At 36.0% G+C, this 19,146-nt stretch overlaps 1 protein-coding gene across 1 annotated transcript in view; it reads left to right on the top strand.

The window, feature by feature from the left end:
* The window catches only part of LOC106874321 (uncharacterized), a 456,333-nt gene that overhangs the window by 367,666 nt on the left and 69,521 nt on the right, over positions 1–19,146 (top strand). The window contains exon 19 of the mRNA XM_089338627.1: positions 7,783–7,866. Coding sequence (XP_089194753.1) covers positions 7,783–7,866 — 84 coding nt within the window. The remainder of the gene's footprint in view (positions 1–7,782; positions 7,867–19,146) is intronic.

Here is a 19,146-nt window from a genome sequence, read left to right as displayed (position 1 = left end):
GCAAATGAGAGCATAATCTGTGACCTCTGCCAGAAGTGTAGCCAGCTCACTTATTTGTATCTTTACTTCATTGGACACTAAAAACTTTGCTTGCGAAGACCTGTTGAGGCAAGTGAATTTTGCAATTTGAAATTTGAAATCTGAAATCGAACTGAATCCGACGACTGGCACCCATGCCAACCTCTCCTTCATTGGACACTAAACTCTACTTGCGAAGACCTGTTGGGGCAAGTGAAATCGAAATCGTAATTGAACCATACTCGATGACTGGCACCTGCGCCAGTGGAGCACTAACAGCACTGTCCGAGCATGTTCATTGCCAGAGCAGCTGTCTGGCTTCCGTGCTAGTGGCCCATAAATAGCACCATTTGAGCGAAATCGTTACCAGCATCGCTTTCTAGCACTTGTGCTGGTGGCACGTTAGAAAATCATTCGAGCAAGGTCGTTGCCAGTGCCGCTGGACTAGCTCCCATGCACATAAAAAACACCTTTTTGAGCGTGGCCGTTGCCAGTACCATGTGACTGGCCTTCATGCCGGTGGCATGTAAAAGCACCCATTACACTCTCAGATTGGTTGGCATTAGGAAGGGCGTCAAGCTGTAGAAACTCTACCAGATCAGATTGGAGCCTGGTGCAGCCTTCTGGCTTGTCAGTCCTCAGTCAAATCGTCCAACCCATGCTAGCATGGAAAGCGGATGTTAAACGATGATGATGAGGAGGAGGATGATATATATATATATATATATACTACACTGAATAACAAAAAAAATTTTTGTAAGTTGTTTTAGCTTTTTCAACTGGCTTAGAACAATTTTGCACCGCTGAATCCAAAAATGACATCTGTTTCTCTGGTCAGTTTTCTTTGCAAAGTTGATTTTTAAAAAATTGATTACAATTTTCTAACATTATCGGTTGGTTTTTGTTAGTGTGTGTGGTGGGGTGTTTGTGTGTGTATCATGCTTTGGATATTATTCAGTAAATTGATTACATTTTTCTGACATTATCAGTTGATTTTTGTTAATATTTCTCATCCAAAATAAGTTTTTAAGATTAAGAAATTGTTTTCTAACACAATTTATTAATTAAATGTTACAAACTTCGATTACTGTAAATTGAATAGAAGACCCTGATAAAGATAAGTACATATAAATTAAATGTTATGTCATCACTGTTCAAAATTCAGGGGTTGAACTTGCGTCTATTTGAACCTCTAGAATGCTGAACGGCAGGAATGTCTCCCTTCAAAGTCCAACAGTAATCTGCCATCATGACTGTGTCCCAGCATCCCTGATACCTGGTCTCCATCTCTTTCATGTGCTGATGGAATCTCTCCCCTTACTCATCGCTCTTTGTGAGAATAAGTAATGCATTTTAATGCTCATCTTGCAGCCAAGATTTCTGAAAGCAGTCAGCATATTGGTGACAAGTTCTGCATAGTTCCTCACCTTGTTGTTGCCAAAAACGTTCTTCATGACCAGGACAAAAGCCTTCCACGCTTCCAGTTCCTCTTCATTCATTGAGTTTTCAAACTCAGGCTCTCTGATGAGCTGACGGATTTGAGGGCCATCAAAGATGCCAGCTTTCAACTTCTCAATGGTCAATCCTGGAAAAGTCTGGCACAAGTGAAGTAGCCACCATTCTTGTCCAGAGCTTTGCTGAACTGCTTGATCAAGCTGAGGTTGATGTGCTGTGGGGGGAAGAGTATTCTGTCTCTGTCCACCAGAGGGTTGTTTATAAGGTTCTTAGCTCTGCAAGGCACCAATTCCTCCCTCAAAGGCCAGTCCTTTTTCTTGTAATGCTGAGCAGTGTCCCTATTATCTCACATGCAAAGAAAGTATGGGTACTTGGTGAACCCAGACTGTTGTCCCAACAAAAAATTCACCATCTTCAGGTCAACACAAATAAACCACTGATGCTGATCATAACGAATTTTCTCCAGCACATACTTTTCCTTCAGTGTAGTTGAGTGAAAAAGGGGTACAGAGGCAAACTGGTTGCTGTTATGCAGCAGAACACATTTCAGCGATCACTTGCTGCTGTCAATAAATAGTATCCAATCTTTGGGTTTGTACTGTGGCACTCTAAGCTTGTGCAGAAAATGGGCAGTTATGGAATGAATTTTAGGGCTTGCAAATCTAATATTCTCCTATCCTTCCTTAATACCGGTATTAAGGAAGGATAGGAAAATATTAGATTTATAAGCCCTAAATTCACTCCATAACTGCCCATGGAGTTCGATTCCAGGCAGTGACCTAAATAATAATAATAATAATAATAATAATAATAATAATAATAATGATGATAATAATAACATCGAAAAATACCTTAGGAATGAGAACCCAGGTTCAAAATTTCCCCAAGACACCTGATGAATGCTGGAGGGTATATCAGCCGAAACGTTGTGTTAACAATAAACAAGATGAGGACAAATATCTGTCAAATGTAAATAATGTACATAATTCCTCATCTCTTAAATATAGAACTGGATTATCAGGTGAATATTTAAGAATAATTTTGTTGTTGACCAGTGTTATCTGTGATTCAAGATGTTAGAGTTCATTTAAACACTATTAAAACATACTATTTAAAATTACATTCATACTTTCTTGGATTTAGGTGTAGGCAGATACATGTAGTTGAGAGCATCTGACTTATGCAAGCATAGAAAAGTGAGTATTAAAACAATGATATCGATATTGATGACATCTCCTTAGGTTTTGTAATCTTGCAAACTGCATGACAGCCTTGTTAGTATTGGTGCAATGAAGAGAAAAAGGACCCAATACATGTTGTGAAGTGCATCCAGCTGTAAAGACATTGCCAAAGCAGATATTGAAGCATAATGCACCTGTCAGATCCTGTCAAACCAACCCATGCCAACATGGAACCTGGATGTTAAATCTTAAATTGTAATGATGATGATGGTGATATATAAATATACACACATATATATATAAATATGTTATACACACACACACATGTGTGTGTGTGCATGGATGTATACATACATGCACATAAATACATGTATAAAACTAATCTGGCAGAGAGGGAACTATGTCCTATGTTGTGCTTACATATTACTTCATGCAGGTTTAAAATAGCGTTTGGGTTTGTATTCTCATATGCAAATTGTTTCAGTTTCCACTTCCACAGATTTCATTATGAAAAGGGTTCAATTTATAGATGTTTAGTTTGATATCTCTTTTACTCTTTTACTTGTTTCAGTCATTTGACTGTGACCATGTTGGAGCACCGCCTTTAGTCGAGCAAATCGACCCCAGGACTTATTCTTTGTAAGCCTAGTACTTATCCTATTGGTCCCTTTTGCCGAACTGCTAAGTTACGGGGACCTAAACACACCAGCATCAGTTGTCAAGCGATTTTGGGGGTGACAAACACAGACACACAAACATACACATGCACATACATATATATATACATATATACGACAGGCTTCTTTCAGTTTCCATCTACCAAATCCACTCACAAGGCTTTGGTCTGCCCAAGGCTATAGTAGAAGACACTTGCCCAAGGTGCCATGCAGTGGGACTGAACCCAGAACCATGTGGTTGGTAAGCAAGCTACTTTATTTCATAAATATTTGCCATAAAGGCATTACAAAGAGGGGACGAACAAGGACAAACATAAAAGGGGTTAAGTAGCTGTATCGATTAAATATTTACAATTTTAAATATACAATAATAATTTGATTATATTTACAATGTTCGATTAAAGCATTGCTCATTACAGATGCTATTTGTAATGGCTTTCCTGAAGGATAGACATCCGACCACCAGGGTAGATCCCTTGCTTTTTCTTTCCCTTGTTTTTGGCTTCCACTTACCTGGTGCCAAACACTCCCAGCTTCCTCGCCACAGGCTTCCATCTTCTCATGAATTTGTCTCGTGACAGATACCTCTTCTCCAACCTGATCTTACTACTGAGCTGGTAACAAAAAAAGTTAACCAACCCCTGGCCAGATACAAAGGTATCCGTCACTATGCCTCTTACACGCGTCTTCCATACTGTTTCTTTCAGTATGGCTACTATGCAGGAAAAGCAAGCCTTTCTTTCTCTGTTGAGGGAAGGAGGCGGCACAATCTCGATGATAGATTTAGCTGATAGCTGTACTCTTCCCATCGATGACAACAGTTGTTCTGCGAAAACTATCTGTCTCATTAATTCCGGACATTCCACAAATGCGTGCAAGACGGTTTCCCTATCCTGCCCGCACCTCGGACATGTCGGCGATGCGGCACTTCCGTGCCTTACCACACAGCTACTCCTATGCCTATGTTTTTTTTTAATTACTTTGTTTTGAGGTTAATTTCTCCTGGGACTTTTCTTAAATGCTAGCTTACCATTACATGTCACATTACACTTTGATACTTGTACTAAACTTGGTTACCTATTTTAATCTGTCCTAAAACTTGTTACACAATGTTTCAGCTGCATCATCTTTCTTAGACTAATTCTCACAACGTCTGTTGTTAAGCTGTTTGTGTTTGCAGTTTCTGACTAAGTAAACAAGTCTTTCCTGGTGACTCTTGGGCTTGCCAATGTTTTCGTACAGTTGAATATGCAGAGTTTGATTATACCATTGATAGTTATGTTTCCTAGCCATAACTTAGTGTGCTCCAATTAGGGTGCTTAGAGAGGGTAATCAATAGTAACTCATACTATCATGAACAGTATTTACCATTTGCTATATAACACACACTATATGTTCTTCAACCACATAGTCAATAGTTGAGAGGAATTGTTTTACCAAGAAGATTGATGTTATATTATCAGTATTATCATGAACGTAGTGTTAAGTGGATGTCATAGCTTGTTAATTTTTGTGTAAATAGCTTCTTTTACCAAACCATAAAAAAGGCTGGTGATGTCTCCATCAATTCCAGCTCTGATCATACCAACTTTCAGCTGTTTGCAAAGTTTATTGTCAAACTTTGAAGTGACTTTAAGGTTTGGTACAAACTGCTTGTGCCATCATGGTGTTTATGATGTGAATATTTCAATGGGGTGAGTCAAACTAGTTCAAACCTAGTATTCAGTAGGAATGTTTTTTAGATAGCTAATATGAATTTTCTACAATGTAATTGCTTCCGTTTCAGCAGATGGGTTTTAATAATCTATATATTAATATAGCTGCAGCCTATAGGAAAAAGTTATGGTGTTTGACCTCACTTACATCTTAAGCCTACTACCTCATTTGTTCTACCAAATCACCACTTTCCTCATCACTTTCATCAGTCTGACTGTCTGAATCACTCTCATTGTTAGCATAAGTGTAAACCTTCTTTCCGAAGAATAAATATCATCATAATTTCCTTAATTGCAAAGAGTCTAAGCCTTGCTCATTTACAAGATGATGTACTGGGTTCATCATACACTTGTTTCATTGCAATTTTTTTTTTTTCAATTAAACAACAGCTATGGGAGGAAACCATTAACAATGTGTCATAAACACACTTGACTACAAAGCTGCAATGTGATCAGTCATCTGATTTTAGTATTTTATCTTCTTTTTCTCTGTATTCTGTTCATTACCGCTTTAGTGAGAACCCAGCATTACAGGGTTAAGATTACCACTAGTATTAGGTAAAGCACAATCTATAATTGATATTTAATGTAAAATTCAGTATTTTTATCTTTTAAACTTCATATGTATTTACTTAAAGAAGTACAATTTATTTTTTTCTATATTTGAATGAAGGGAGATGATTATGCAAACTTTTTTAGAAGTCTGTAGCACAGGAATCTATGTAACAGCATGCATTACCATCAAATGCATTACCATGCATTACCATCAAATGTTACTGTACATTTATAGACTAGTTTTTATGCAACACATCCTTTTCTGTTTCCTCCTTCCAGATTTTTTTAACCCCTACCCCTTTCAACTACAACACAATCATGAATATTATTATTAGTTTGATAAATCTTTTAAAAGTGTCACCTTTTTTTTTTTTTTTTGGTATTTTCAGTTTATCTAGTTTAACATATTTAAATCATTTCCTTTATCTCATAAAATATACTAATGTCACTCAAAAATGTCCATTTTGAAATAGCTTACAAAATTATTAGCTTCACAAAAGACTCATAAGAAAGGTCCATAAAATATTTTGAAAATATTTTACTTCCCATTAACCAATAACATCATCAAAAATCATTGTGATTTCCCAATATTTTTGTCTTCTGTGTGTGTGATATGTTAATGTTAGGATGAATATTTGGTTGTGTTTTATGTTCTTTGGCAAGAGAGAGAGAGTGAATTTTGTAGGTGTTATTTTTATATATTTGCTAGAAATCAGGAATCAAGTTTTTCAATTGTTAATATAGGTTTGGATTAGTTGTACAGAGACTATGACTGTGATGTCATCTATGCATGAGGTTGTGTGTTTTGTCACTGCATGGTACATTTGTGCTTTTACCAGCATTTTGTGATGTTTCTTAGGGATTTGTTTTGTATTTATTTAGTGTTGTTATATATATATATATATATATATATATATATATATTTGTGTGGTAATTGAATGTAATGATCCGTAAGTTAGGAAGAACAATAAATAGTTGCTGATGTCAAGGATGAGCATTTCAATAATTTATTATTGTGTGTGTGTGTGTGTGTGTGTGTGTGTGTGTGTGTGTGTGTGTGTGTGTGTGTGTGTGTGTGTGTGTGTGTATGCGTGCAGAGGATTGTGATGGATCTGTGTGATGCTATTTCAGCTAGGTTTTTGTTAGGTTGTCAAATTCATTAAACTTCAGTGTTGGCAAAATATGTTGTTGGTGTTTAACCTATCACAGTCTGAGTGAACCAACCTGGTGCTCCAACCTATCTAAGAGAGCAGTAACTCTGAATAAGAGCTGACTCATACAGTGATAATTTATACTATCCATATCAGAATAGAAACAAAACATAAAATCATGATGGTGGTGACAGATTGACCAGGGCTGGCAAGCTGGAAGGCTGCACCAAACCCCAATCTGATTTGGCATGGTTTCTACAGCTTGATGCCCTTCCTAACACCAACCATTCTAAGAATGTAATGGGTGCTCTTACATGCCACTAGCACAGGTGCCATTTGCATGACACTGGTATCTGCCATGACTGTGACTTTACTTGGTTTGATGGGTCTTCTTCTTAAGCACAGCATAATGCCAAAGGTCTCGGTCATTGCCTCCATGAGGCCCGACACTCAAAAGGATCTTTTCATGTGCTACTGGCATCGGACACTTTGTCTCTGTGAGGCCCAACACTGGAAAGGTACTTTTTACATGCCACCGGCATGGGTGCAAATTACATGACACCAGCATCAGCCATGACTACAATTTCACTTGGCTTGATGAGTCTTATCAAACACAGGAAAGGTTTTGGTCACTAGCCATTGCCTCCATGAACTATTTCAAACACAGATTGAAAGAAATCAATTACCATTAAAGAGGAATCCAAGGTTTAAAAATAAACCAAATAAAATTGAAAGAACAGATTAATAATGGAATTGACTGTTAACTGTGTATCTCTTAAATTGAGTAGCATTCTGTATTTAATAAATTTAGGGACATAAAAAGGGAAACAATTGTCTGTCTTAAAATGTAAGGATAATTAAACCTGTAAACTTCATATTGCTTTATCAGATGAGATACACAGACCAATAAATATATTTACATGTAAAATATTCACTGAGTGAATAAAATTTCAATTTCTTTTCCTCTTTCTTGCTATAGTCCTTCAAACTTTTCATGACTCTTATTTCATACTTTTTTTATACATTTCAGACAACAAAGCGACGGGCCAGCGTTGCAGCGGTTTCTAAGAATCCTACCCCAGGTGGGTCTGTACCTGGCAACCCAACATCTATGGTATGTTTTTCTATAGTCCTTTCTTATATTGCATTTGATTCACATCTTGCTTTAAAACTTTCTACAGTTAACTAAAAACAATTATGCTCTAAAAATAATTGAAAATCACAATCAACAAATAACTCCTACTATTTTGAGAATTAGTTTACTTTATTCCTATTTTAAGGTCTTAAAGAATAAATTTTATTAAATATGAATAAAATCGCTTCATTTTGTCACTATACTAACTGAAGTGGCATTTTTTTCTGACAAGAATTTAGATTACCTTTCTGTTATTTCCACTTTAATGATATTTTTTCTCTTCTTTTCACCTTCATTTTCTATAGATATTAAATCATTTAGGGGCTTAATTATTATACACAAAACTCAAATGTAAGTCACATTTGAAAATTGCTCACTTGTATGGGAAGGTGCTTATGCTACATGCACAAGTATTCTGAGCCATAGTGTCCACAAAAGGTCAGCTAATTGATTGCAAAAATCCACTTATAAAAACACTTCAATCATTTGTGTTGTTTCTTTTTGTCTCTTTCATGTCAAGGATGGTGAAGTGAGTGAATCATTATACATCATACAAAATTACTTGTGGTTTTCATTCCATCTCTTTCCATGTTGAGTTCAAATCTTGCTGAGGTCAACTATGGCTTCCAACCTTTTAAAATCAATAAAATAAACCACCAACCATGTATTGGGGTCAATGGTAATGACTGTTCCCCTTCTCCAAATTTCAGGCCTATATTAAAAACAATTATCTCTTCTTCAACTAACAAGTAGCACACCACCAATGTCCAAAGCTACTGTTGTATATGTCTCTCTTCCTTTCATCATCTCCCAAATGAATTCATTGAGATACTGAAGTATTAACTAACTTTTTAAAAATTATATTTCTCTTTGATTTTAAGCTGTCACCTTTGCTTTCGTTTGGTTTAGTTAAGCATTGTACAATAATGTTTACCTTTCTTTGATATGAACAGAGTCTTGAGTAATTAAAGTTATTATGTTTGCCACATTAAGTATGTTTACACTTCATAACTTATACTAAACACTTTGCTCAATACTTTCTCCTCAGTGATGTAGATGCCTTAATCTCTATAGAAATTCAAGCTTAACACCAACCTTAAAAGTTTGGCTGACAAATTACTTGTCAGGTCATCAAAGTTTATAACAGCGTATGAAAACACTTCCAATATTTTCTACTTATACCTATACATCCTTCCTTTCTTCAAAATATACACACACCATTATACACAAATGACATTTTGCTCATATTCTCTCACCATTGCACAACAATTTCAAACCTACATCAACCTTCCAGAAACCTGACTCCAAAATAAAAGACTTGAAGTATCACCCACCAAATCCACTTTCTTCTTTCTTACCAGCAACACAAGAGAACTTCAAATACAATCAACAATATAAACATACCACATAAACACACTGAAAAGACATAAATATTAGGAGCTACACACAACATCTTCACAGCATGCTAACAAGTCACAAAAATCTTTGTAATGAAAGCAAAAGAATGCACAAGCATACTTAAAGCACTTATACATGTTACATTTCTATTACATTTGATTTATTGTAGGTTATGGCAAGCTACTAATTTTTCCACAAATGCTAATAAACTACAGAGTATAGTAAATAGTGCATTATACATCCTCATAGGTTGAACACCAACTGCACCCATGGACAATCTACTGAATGAAACAAAAATACTAAATGTTAAAAATGCATGGTTTGTTTCAGTAGCAAGCTTCAATTGACATAAAAATCATCTGCATAGATAATGTCCCAGATCAAACAAGAGGGTCCTAAAAGCATTCTTATTAATTTTAAAATGTTATTCCCTGTGAAGTCTGGAGAAATAGTAATTTTACTCTATTCTTTTAATTATTTCAGTCATTTGACTGTGTCCATGCTAGAGCACCGCCTTTAGTCGAGCAAATTGACCCCAGGACTTATTCTTTGTAAGCTTAGTACTTATTCCATCAGTCTCTTCTGCCAACTGCTAATTCACTGGGACAAAGACACAAAACCATTGGTTGTCAAGCGATGGTGGGGGTACAAACATAGACGCACAAACATACACACACACACACACACACACACACACACACACACACACACACACACACACACACACACACACACACACACACACACACACACACACACATATAGTAAAATTCAGCGGTGAATCTATTTCTTTGAAGGTAAACATTATTCAAATTTGGACACTTTACCATGAATTTTTCAGAGGGTCTGCTTGTAAAACAAATTTTCTACTAGTAAGCTAGCTACAATATGTCCTACATGCTAGCAAGTGAGTATGACCTGGTAACCTGTACCATGCTTTCACTAGCTATCTTCAGTACCTCTGTAGTCACAAGCAAATGTAGACACCTTCTTGGCCCCCTCCTACCCTTGACTCAGTGGAACATCAAAGCTGTGAAATGTAACACATTGAAGGAGAGAGGGCTGCACTAGCAATCAGCGGATGTTCATTTGCAGCAAGGTAGACTGAAACAATTTGAAATGATATGCCTTGTTCAAGGACACAACATGCTCCCCGTGTCCATGAATTGAATCCATACCCTTATGATCATAAGTGCAACACCTTAACCATTAGATCATGTGCCTTCAATAACATTTAGGATCACTAAAAGAAATTTAATTAATAACATATCTCTTGAAGTTTTCATGAACAGTCATTTGCTGAATTTTTTTTCTTCATATTACTGATTTAAACAAAACAAAATATATGAAATATTTAATCAGCTTCAAGTTAAGAAGATTACAAATTTTAAATGTAATATTTTTAGGGTCCCCTTAAATCACCATGTTTCAATAAATATCCTTTTTGCAGATCACTTTTTTTTTTGTTGCTCATTTACTGTCATTTAGTAATAAAAATAAGTAAAGCATGACAAACCAACATACAGCATCTAGGGACACAGACTTGCAATTCCAGGTTTGAGCCTACTGTATGGCATTTTGTCAAATAGCTTCTACTACAGACAGAAGTTTTGCAAGTAAAATAGAGCAAACAAATTGTACAAGCATTTTTCTGCTTAGTTAGGAATGGGAGGAAATTATCCTCAAATTGGAGACCTTGCTCCAATGCTTATAAGAGTGAACTTTGCTAAGGGTTTTCAAAGACCATATGTTGTCCCCAGGCTTAATATCATTTGCCCAAGGTGCTCTGCATTGGAACTGAACCCAAAACCACATGGTTGCAAGGTGAGCTTCTTAATCATACAACCATGCCTACACCTTACACACACATCGTATGTACATAGTGTAATACACACATATTTATAGGAGTGTGTATAATATTAATATTATATATATATATATATATATATATATATATATATATATTAAATATATACTTTTATAAAACAAATTTTACAAAATATATAGTATCTGTTAACAGTCTTAGCAAAAAGCTCACAGTTGAGTTTTTGTATATATATATGTATACATGTCTCTTAAAGGATAGAGCTCAAAATCAATGCATTGAAGATACTTTATTGCAGCAACAATATATATATATATATATATATATATATATATATATATATATATGCTGTGGAAATATGTTGTGCGTGAGAAGACCCGGCAAGCCAAATGAGACCATAATCCGGGGCTTCTGCCAGGGGTGTAGCCAGCCCACTTATTCGTACCTTTACTTCATTCGACACTAAATTCTGCTTGCGAAGACTTGTTGAGGCAAGTGAAACCGAAATCGAACCAAATTCGACGACTCCCATGTCAACCTTTCCTTCATTGGACACTAAACTCTGCTTGCAAAGACCTGTTGGGGCAAGAGAAATCGAAATTGTAATTGAATCAAATTCGATGACTGGCACCCATGTCAGTGGACCACTAACAGCACCGTCCGAGCGTGATCATTGTCAGAGCAGCTGTCTGGCTTCCATGCCGGTGGCACATAAATAGCACCATTTGAGTGTGATCGTTACCAGCGTTGCCTTACTGGCACTTATGCTGGTGGCACGTGAAAAATCATTTGAGCGAGGTCATTGCCAGTGCCACTGGACTGGCTCCTATGTAGGTGGCATGTAAAAAAACACCATTTGAGCGTGGCCATTGCCAGTAAATGAAAGTGAATCTTCTGATGTTGACTATGAATCTGACGAAGACGGAGATTTACACTGCAATAATGCTGACATGTTTACAGAGGAACAAATGGAACAGTTATTTGATGCTGAAAGTGGCATTGAATTTGAAGTATTTGAATAAATGTTTTTGCTTTTGCTTTTGTAACTGATAGTGATAAATATGTAAATCCAATTTACTTAATATTTATTTTTCACTGACGTTATTACTGTTATTTCTTTATTTTCTACAAACAAAGTGCACAAAATAGCTACACATTTGCATTATGTTATATATAGAATAATAATAAAGGATGTTACCGTATATATATATGTTTACAAACCAAGGACGTTATATAGATGTCCTTGACTCAAGTTAGAGAAGGGGTGTGTATTATACACAAAGTTTAGGTTTTTCAGAGGTACAGCCCCCTAAAAATCCCCTGTGTATTATACTCAAGGGCGGACTATACTCGAGGATTTACGGTATATAAAAATTCACACATTAATATATGTGCATAAAAATATAACTATTAGAATGCTACACAAAATAAGATTAAGACAAAAGTTTTAACAAAAACATGACACAAAACTAATACTCATGAATGTAAATAGAAAAGCAATCTAAAATGGTATGTGGTTAACCAATATGAATAGAAAATACTGTTTACCTAACAAAAACTTAGAAACATTATTCAGGTGTAGTGAAGGGGATATGAAGATTAATGTAATGGCTGAGTTAGTTGATAGAAAGCAATAAATCTGTTTGTAAAAAAGAAAGCAAAAATAATGGATAAGTGAAAAAGGAGAGGTTTGTTATTTAAGTCAAAGGAAATTAAATGAAAACATTCTAGATTTAGAAACAAAAAATTTTCATATGGTCTAATAAACAAAATAACACATGATAAGTCTGAAGTTCAAGAAAGTCCTATTCTGTTCTACAGTGATTATTCAATTGTGTCCAGGAAGTTTTCAAAGCTCTTACTGGCAGATGAAACAAAGGAGTCAGACATTTCCATACCTAGATATAGTTGTTATTGTTTAAAACAATGTATGTTTTGAAAACATAGCAGCGAGAGTAAAACAGGTTTGACAAAGTTCAGAAAGCTATTGAGTCTACTGGTAACAAAGGGCTTCTCTCTCAGTGTGATGGACAAATTGTATGAAGCTTGTGCAAGTGAGATATGGTTCTGAGTGTGGAACAATTGTGAAGACTAGTAAAAAGTGAAGGAAGCATGCTCTATTGAATGTATAATGTTAATGTGTATGAACAATGGTGCACAAATGAGCTGAGAGAAAAACTGGGTACTAATCAGACGTAGAGTACAAGAGAGAAGACTGTACTATTACAGGCATGTGATGTGTATGAAGAACAACAGCTGTATTCAAAGTGAAAGAAACCTGTGGAAGAGGGAGATCTAGGAAGACGGAATGAAGTGATAAAGACTGATCTTAGGGTGCTAAGCCACATAGAGGAAATGACAAAGGACAACAATGATACACAGTGCTGCAGAAGACCTATTCATTCATGCAAATATGGTGAAATGAATGTTAAGTCTACATCTTCTTCCCATGCCTCTTTGATATGATCATTTCTTTCTATCATTCATACTCTCTTATATTCACTGTACTATGTTGCCAATGTAATTAAGGATGGCTGTGGATTTCTCCTATTTACTGTAAATCGTTGTCTATGCATACAGAGATGACCCTTTCATTTTTCTGACACTCATCCTCTTTCCTATCCACTGTACCATGCTGCTCATGTAACAAAAAATGATATTGATTGAACCTACCTGTATTCAATCCTTCCAACCACCATCCTTATCAATCTAACTCTCTTTCCCATCATGAAGCCTACATATAAGAGACAGCATTGAATACTTTATCTCCTTGTATTTGATACACTATACCATCACATTTTCTGTATTGCTCATCATTACTCTCTCCCCAACAAGCCACCTCTTATTTATGTCCACTATCTCTTACTATTGTTTATTTTGTTGCAATCCATCATTCAACCTAATCACTCTGTTTCTACTCTTATACTTTTGATCCCTTTGCCCACTCTGTGTTAATCAGTGTCTTGTCATATTGTCTTCAATGAGCAGACACATCATAGAATAATGAGGTCTTTTTTGTCATAAAGCATACAAAGTTCCTGACTAGTGTTTGTGCCATGATAAAATGCACCTAGTACACACTGTTAAGTGGTTGGTAAATGAGCAGAAGCAATATAAAGTTGAGAGGACCCTTAAGTTTTGTAGAGGACATAGCAACCTCTCTCTAGTGCTGGTACCATGTTTAAATGCTTCCAATACACTCTAGTATGTGATTTAACTGTAAAAACAAACCCAAGAATGAAATGTATCAGGGAAACATAGGGCAGTAGCTTCCAAATAAGAATGGACTCTGACTATGATGGTCCACCCAACCCATGCAAGAATGATGAATGCGTGTATGGTAAGGAATACAGTATCACTTAAAGTATTGAGCAAAAATATTTGGTGGTATTTGATTATGCCCCCCTTTTTTTTTTACTTAAGTTTACTTTGACTTTCATTCTTCTGAGGTTATTAAAATAATTTCTAAGATTGATAGAATTCTTCATCATTCTTTTAACATTCTCTTCCATGCTTCAGACAAAATTCATCAAGGCGGATTTTCAATGGCTAGATGCTTTTCCTGTTGCCCACTCTCACCTGTTTTCCAGCAAACTAACATTTTTCCTTAGTCCTTCAAATAAACATTATACTAGCCAAATGTGTTTTTCACAGAAGATTGCAAATGAACAACACTACTTGCATGATGGTGATGTTTGATTTACAATTAGCATGTAACATCAAGACAAAGAGACATTAACACACAAGCTCACATTTATGGATGCTTACCTCGCACACACACCACACCACACACACCACACACACCCACAAACACACATCATACCCCCCCCCACACACACATGACAGGTTTCTTTCAGTTTCAAATAAGCTCATAAGGCTTTGGTTGACCCAAGGCTATATATAGTTAAAAGACACTTGCCCAAGATGCTGTACAGTCGGACTGGACCTAAAACTATGTGGATGCAAAGTGAACTTTGTAACTATCCACTCATGTCTGTGATATAAATCAGTCTAAACCCTAAAAGGCTCTACCTCAGCATGGCTGCAGTTCAATGACTGAAACCAATGAAAAAATATAAATTACATGACTTGCCACAAATATTTCTTAGAAATCATCAGATAACAAAGTTGACATTGATGGACTAATCACAGAAAAGGTAATAAGTTAAAACTTTATGATCAGCTTTCTGTCCACCAGAAATGGTAACATATAATACATATTTTCTTTCTTTTACTATTTTGCTTGTTTCAGCCATTTGACTTCAGCCATACTGGAGCACCACCTTAAGGGGTTTTAGTTAAACAAATCAACCCCAGGACTTCTTTTTTGTAAGCCTGCTACTTATTCTATTGACCTCTTTTGCCAAACCGCTAAGTTACAGGGATGTAAACACACCAACATCAGTTCTCAAGCAATGGTGGGTCGAGTGGAGAAACACCGACACAAACACTATGCAACAGAAGATGGGTGGGGACGATGATTTTATATATATATATATATATATATATAAATAGGTGCAGGAGTGGCTGTGTGATAAGTAGCTTGCTTACCAATGACATAGTTCCAGGTTCAGTCCCATTGCATGGCATCTTGGGCAAGTGTCTTCTACTATAGCCTTGGGTTGACCAAAGCCTTGTGAGTGGATTTGGTAGACAGAAACTGAAAGAAGCCCATCGTATATGTGTGTGTGTGCGTCTGTGTTTGTCCCCCCCAACATCACCTGACAACTAATGTTGGTGTGTTTATGCCCCCTGTAACTTAGTGGTTTGGCAGAAAAGACCGATAGAATAAGTACTAGACTTACAAAGAATAAGTCCTGGAGTCGATTTGTTCGATTAAAGGTGGTGCTTCAGCATGACTGCAGCCAAATGACAGAAACAAATAAAAGAATATATATAGATATATAGGGAAGAGGATTTGAAAATGCAGAGGTCTTTTAAAGATGATTATTGACTTAACTGGTTTCACTGTTTTAAAAAAAGACTGTCAAAAGTAAAATGTAAGCCTTTGTGTAGCCTTTGTGGTGTTAAAAAATGGTTTGCATAGATGTATTAAAATACAGTGATAGAGTCTTTGACAATGATAAGAAAATGTTAAGAGGGGCTTTGTATTTAAACAGTTTACATAAAAGTGTTCAAAATAGGTAGTAAAATAAATTCATAATTATTTATTAGTTCATCAAAAATCATGATTGTATATAAGCACTGGCAGTATAACCCGACGTTGTCCAGGTGTGACTTATTACGCCATCTATGATAAGTCTTGCTAGCTGAAAATCAACTAAAAAAGAAAGCCTTACAATGAAAAAACCCTTATGATGTAAATATGTTCATAATTCAAAAGGCAATGAAATTAATAGGGAAAGTCTGAAGGCTGTTTTGCGTAACATTATTAAGTGTACGTAAATTTCATCCAACTAATTGGCTATACAAATGCTTGTGCAAAACAACTTTTTGCACTGCCCTGATTATACATAGCAGGGCAATACCTTTTCGCAGGAGCTAGGATGGCAATTTGTGATGAAGCAATTGCTGGCGATCTGTTGCTACACAGTTCTGCCAGAATTCTATCAGATTGGGCAATAGATGTTGATGCACCATTTTGCATTATGTTCAAAGTAGCTTCTGGAATGTGATGAATTACTGCAGTCTGTTGCTGTCTTTTTAAACCGGTTGCTTTCTTTCCCCAGCAAGCTCTCTTCTTTAGAGGCATAATCTATGTACATATTAAACAGAACAACAAAAGTTATAATAGATGGCAGGGTCGGTAGTTTTCACATTTCGGTAATTTTTCAGATTAACACCTGCACGATTACCTAACCCTAACCCTAAAACCCTAGACCTAACCCTAACCTTAAAACCCTAACCGTGACCCTAAAATCATAACTGTAACACTAACCCTAATCCTAACCCTAACCCTAACCCTAACCGTAACCCTAAAACCCTAAAACCCTAACCCTGACCTAAAACCCTAGTGAAAATCGTGCAGGTGTTAATCTGAAAAATTACCCACATTTTGCAGTTTGTTGTCCTTTCTACATCAGCTCTGTAGTTTATATATTTACAAAACATTGACAAACATGAGTTATATTGTAGTGAATGCTTGTGTGTACGTGCACGTGTATGCATTTGAGAGAGAAGAGGGAGAGAGGAAGAGAGAGAGGGGGAGAAAGGAATAGAGAATGGGAGCAATGAAGAGAGAAAAAGAGAGGAAGGGAGAACGGAAGACAGTTATAATATAACAATGCGTGCATGTGTTTATATAAGAAACACACAAACTAAATCTTATATCTATAATGTTGATGTTTGTATGTATTTATGTGTATGTTGTTGTCACAGATCACATATTATGGTTGTGTGTGTTTTTACATTTCTATGTTATGAAAAATATGTTAGAGGTAGAGGGATAGAAGAAAGCTATTAAATGGGAGAGAGGAAGAAGTAAGAGTGAAAAGGTCTTAAACAAAGTTAATCTATGACTTTGTATGTATCACTTTCTCTCTCTCTCTCTCTCTCCCTCTTTTACTCTTACTCTGTATATTATATGTTGAGCGCGTGATTGATGTGGAAGAACGTGGGTACAGGTAGAAGGGAAGAGATATAAAAGTTGCTAGAAACAACAGCCGAATCTCCCTTAAATCACACAAAGTAAACAGAATTTTAAAAATCTAATTACTGCACTGGAAAGTTCACATCGAGAAAATTCCATTGATGTAAAAAATTTTACGAAAAAGTGGAAAAGGTTTCACACAGATACACAACTTCAGCTTCATTATATACTAGCAGTATAACCCGACCTTGTCCGGGTGTGACTTATTACACCATCTATGATAAGTCTTGCTAGGTGAAAATCAACTAAAAAAGAAAGCCTTACAATGAAAAAACCCTTATGATGTAAATATGTTCATAATTCAAAAGACGATGAAATTAATAGGGAAAGTCTGAAGGCTGTTTTGCGTAAAATTATTAAGCATATGTAAATTTCATCTATCTAATTGGCTATAGAAATGCCTGTGCAAAACAACTTTTTGCGCTGCCCTGATTATACATAGCAGGGTAATCCTTTTTCGCAGGAGCTACGATGGCAATTTGTGATGAAGCAATTGCTGGCGATCTGTTGCTATACAGTTTTGCCAGAATTCTATCAGATTGGGAAGAAGATGTTGATGCACTATTTTGCATTATGTTCAAAGTAGCTTCTGGAATGTGGTGAATTGCTGCAGTCTGTTGCTGTCATTTTAAACTGGTTGCTGTCTTTCACCAGCAAACTCTCTTCTTTGGAGGCATAATCTATGTATATATTAAACAGAACAACAAGAGTTATAATAGATGGCAGGGTCGGTACTTTTCACATATCTGTATTTTTTGAGATTAACACCCTCACGATTACCCAACTCTAATCCTAAACCTAATCCTAACACTAACCCTAAACCTGAACCCTAACCCTAACCCCTAACCCTGACTCTAAAACCCTAACCCTAACACTCTAGTGAAAATCGTGGTATGTTTACAAAACATTGACGAACATGAGTTATATTTTACTGAATGATTGTGTACTTGCACGTGTATGTGTTTGAGAGAGCGAGAGAGGAAGAGGTGGAGAGAGGGGGAGAAAGGAATAGAAGTAGCTAAAAGTTTTCTTATGACTGCTTCTCTTCACTGCCTATTACTTCATTAGAAATCTATGGATGCACTTACGCACATAATAGAGAAAAATGAAACAAATATGGACGACTTGCTCCGAAACACCACCGAGTGGGGAACACTTCTCAAAAATAACCTGCAGTTGTTTCCTTCAAAATTTCTACATGCTCGAAATGTACATACATCAAGGTATATTTGTAGAAAAGTTCACGAAAAAATATTCATTTTCCTGGAAGTTAAAAGGAATTTAAGTGGAATTTCCGAAAATTGTCTCCCACCCCCTCCCAAAACACTTTCACCGAAACTTTTTGTATATTCGGAATCTACATAATAAATAATATATGCATAGAAAATCTCATTAAAAAATATTCATTTTTCTGAAAGTTATGACC

This window comes from Octopus bimaculoides, chromosome 2 (assembly GCF_046866305.1).
Source record: "Octopus bimaculoides isolate indiv1 chromosome 2, ASM4686630v1, whole genome shotgun sequence".
Classification (NCBI taxonomy): Eukaryota; Metazoa; Mollusca; class Cephalopoda; order Octopoda; family Octopodidae; genus Octopus; species Octopus bimaculoides.
This window is presented reverse-complemented; position numbering and strand designations above follow the sequence as displayed.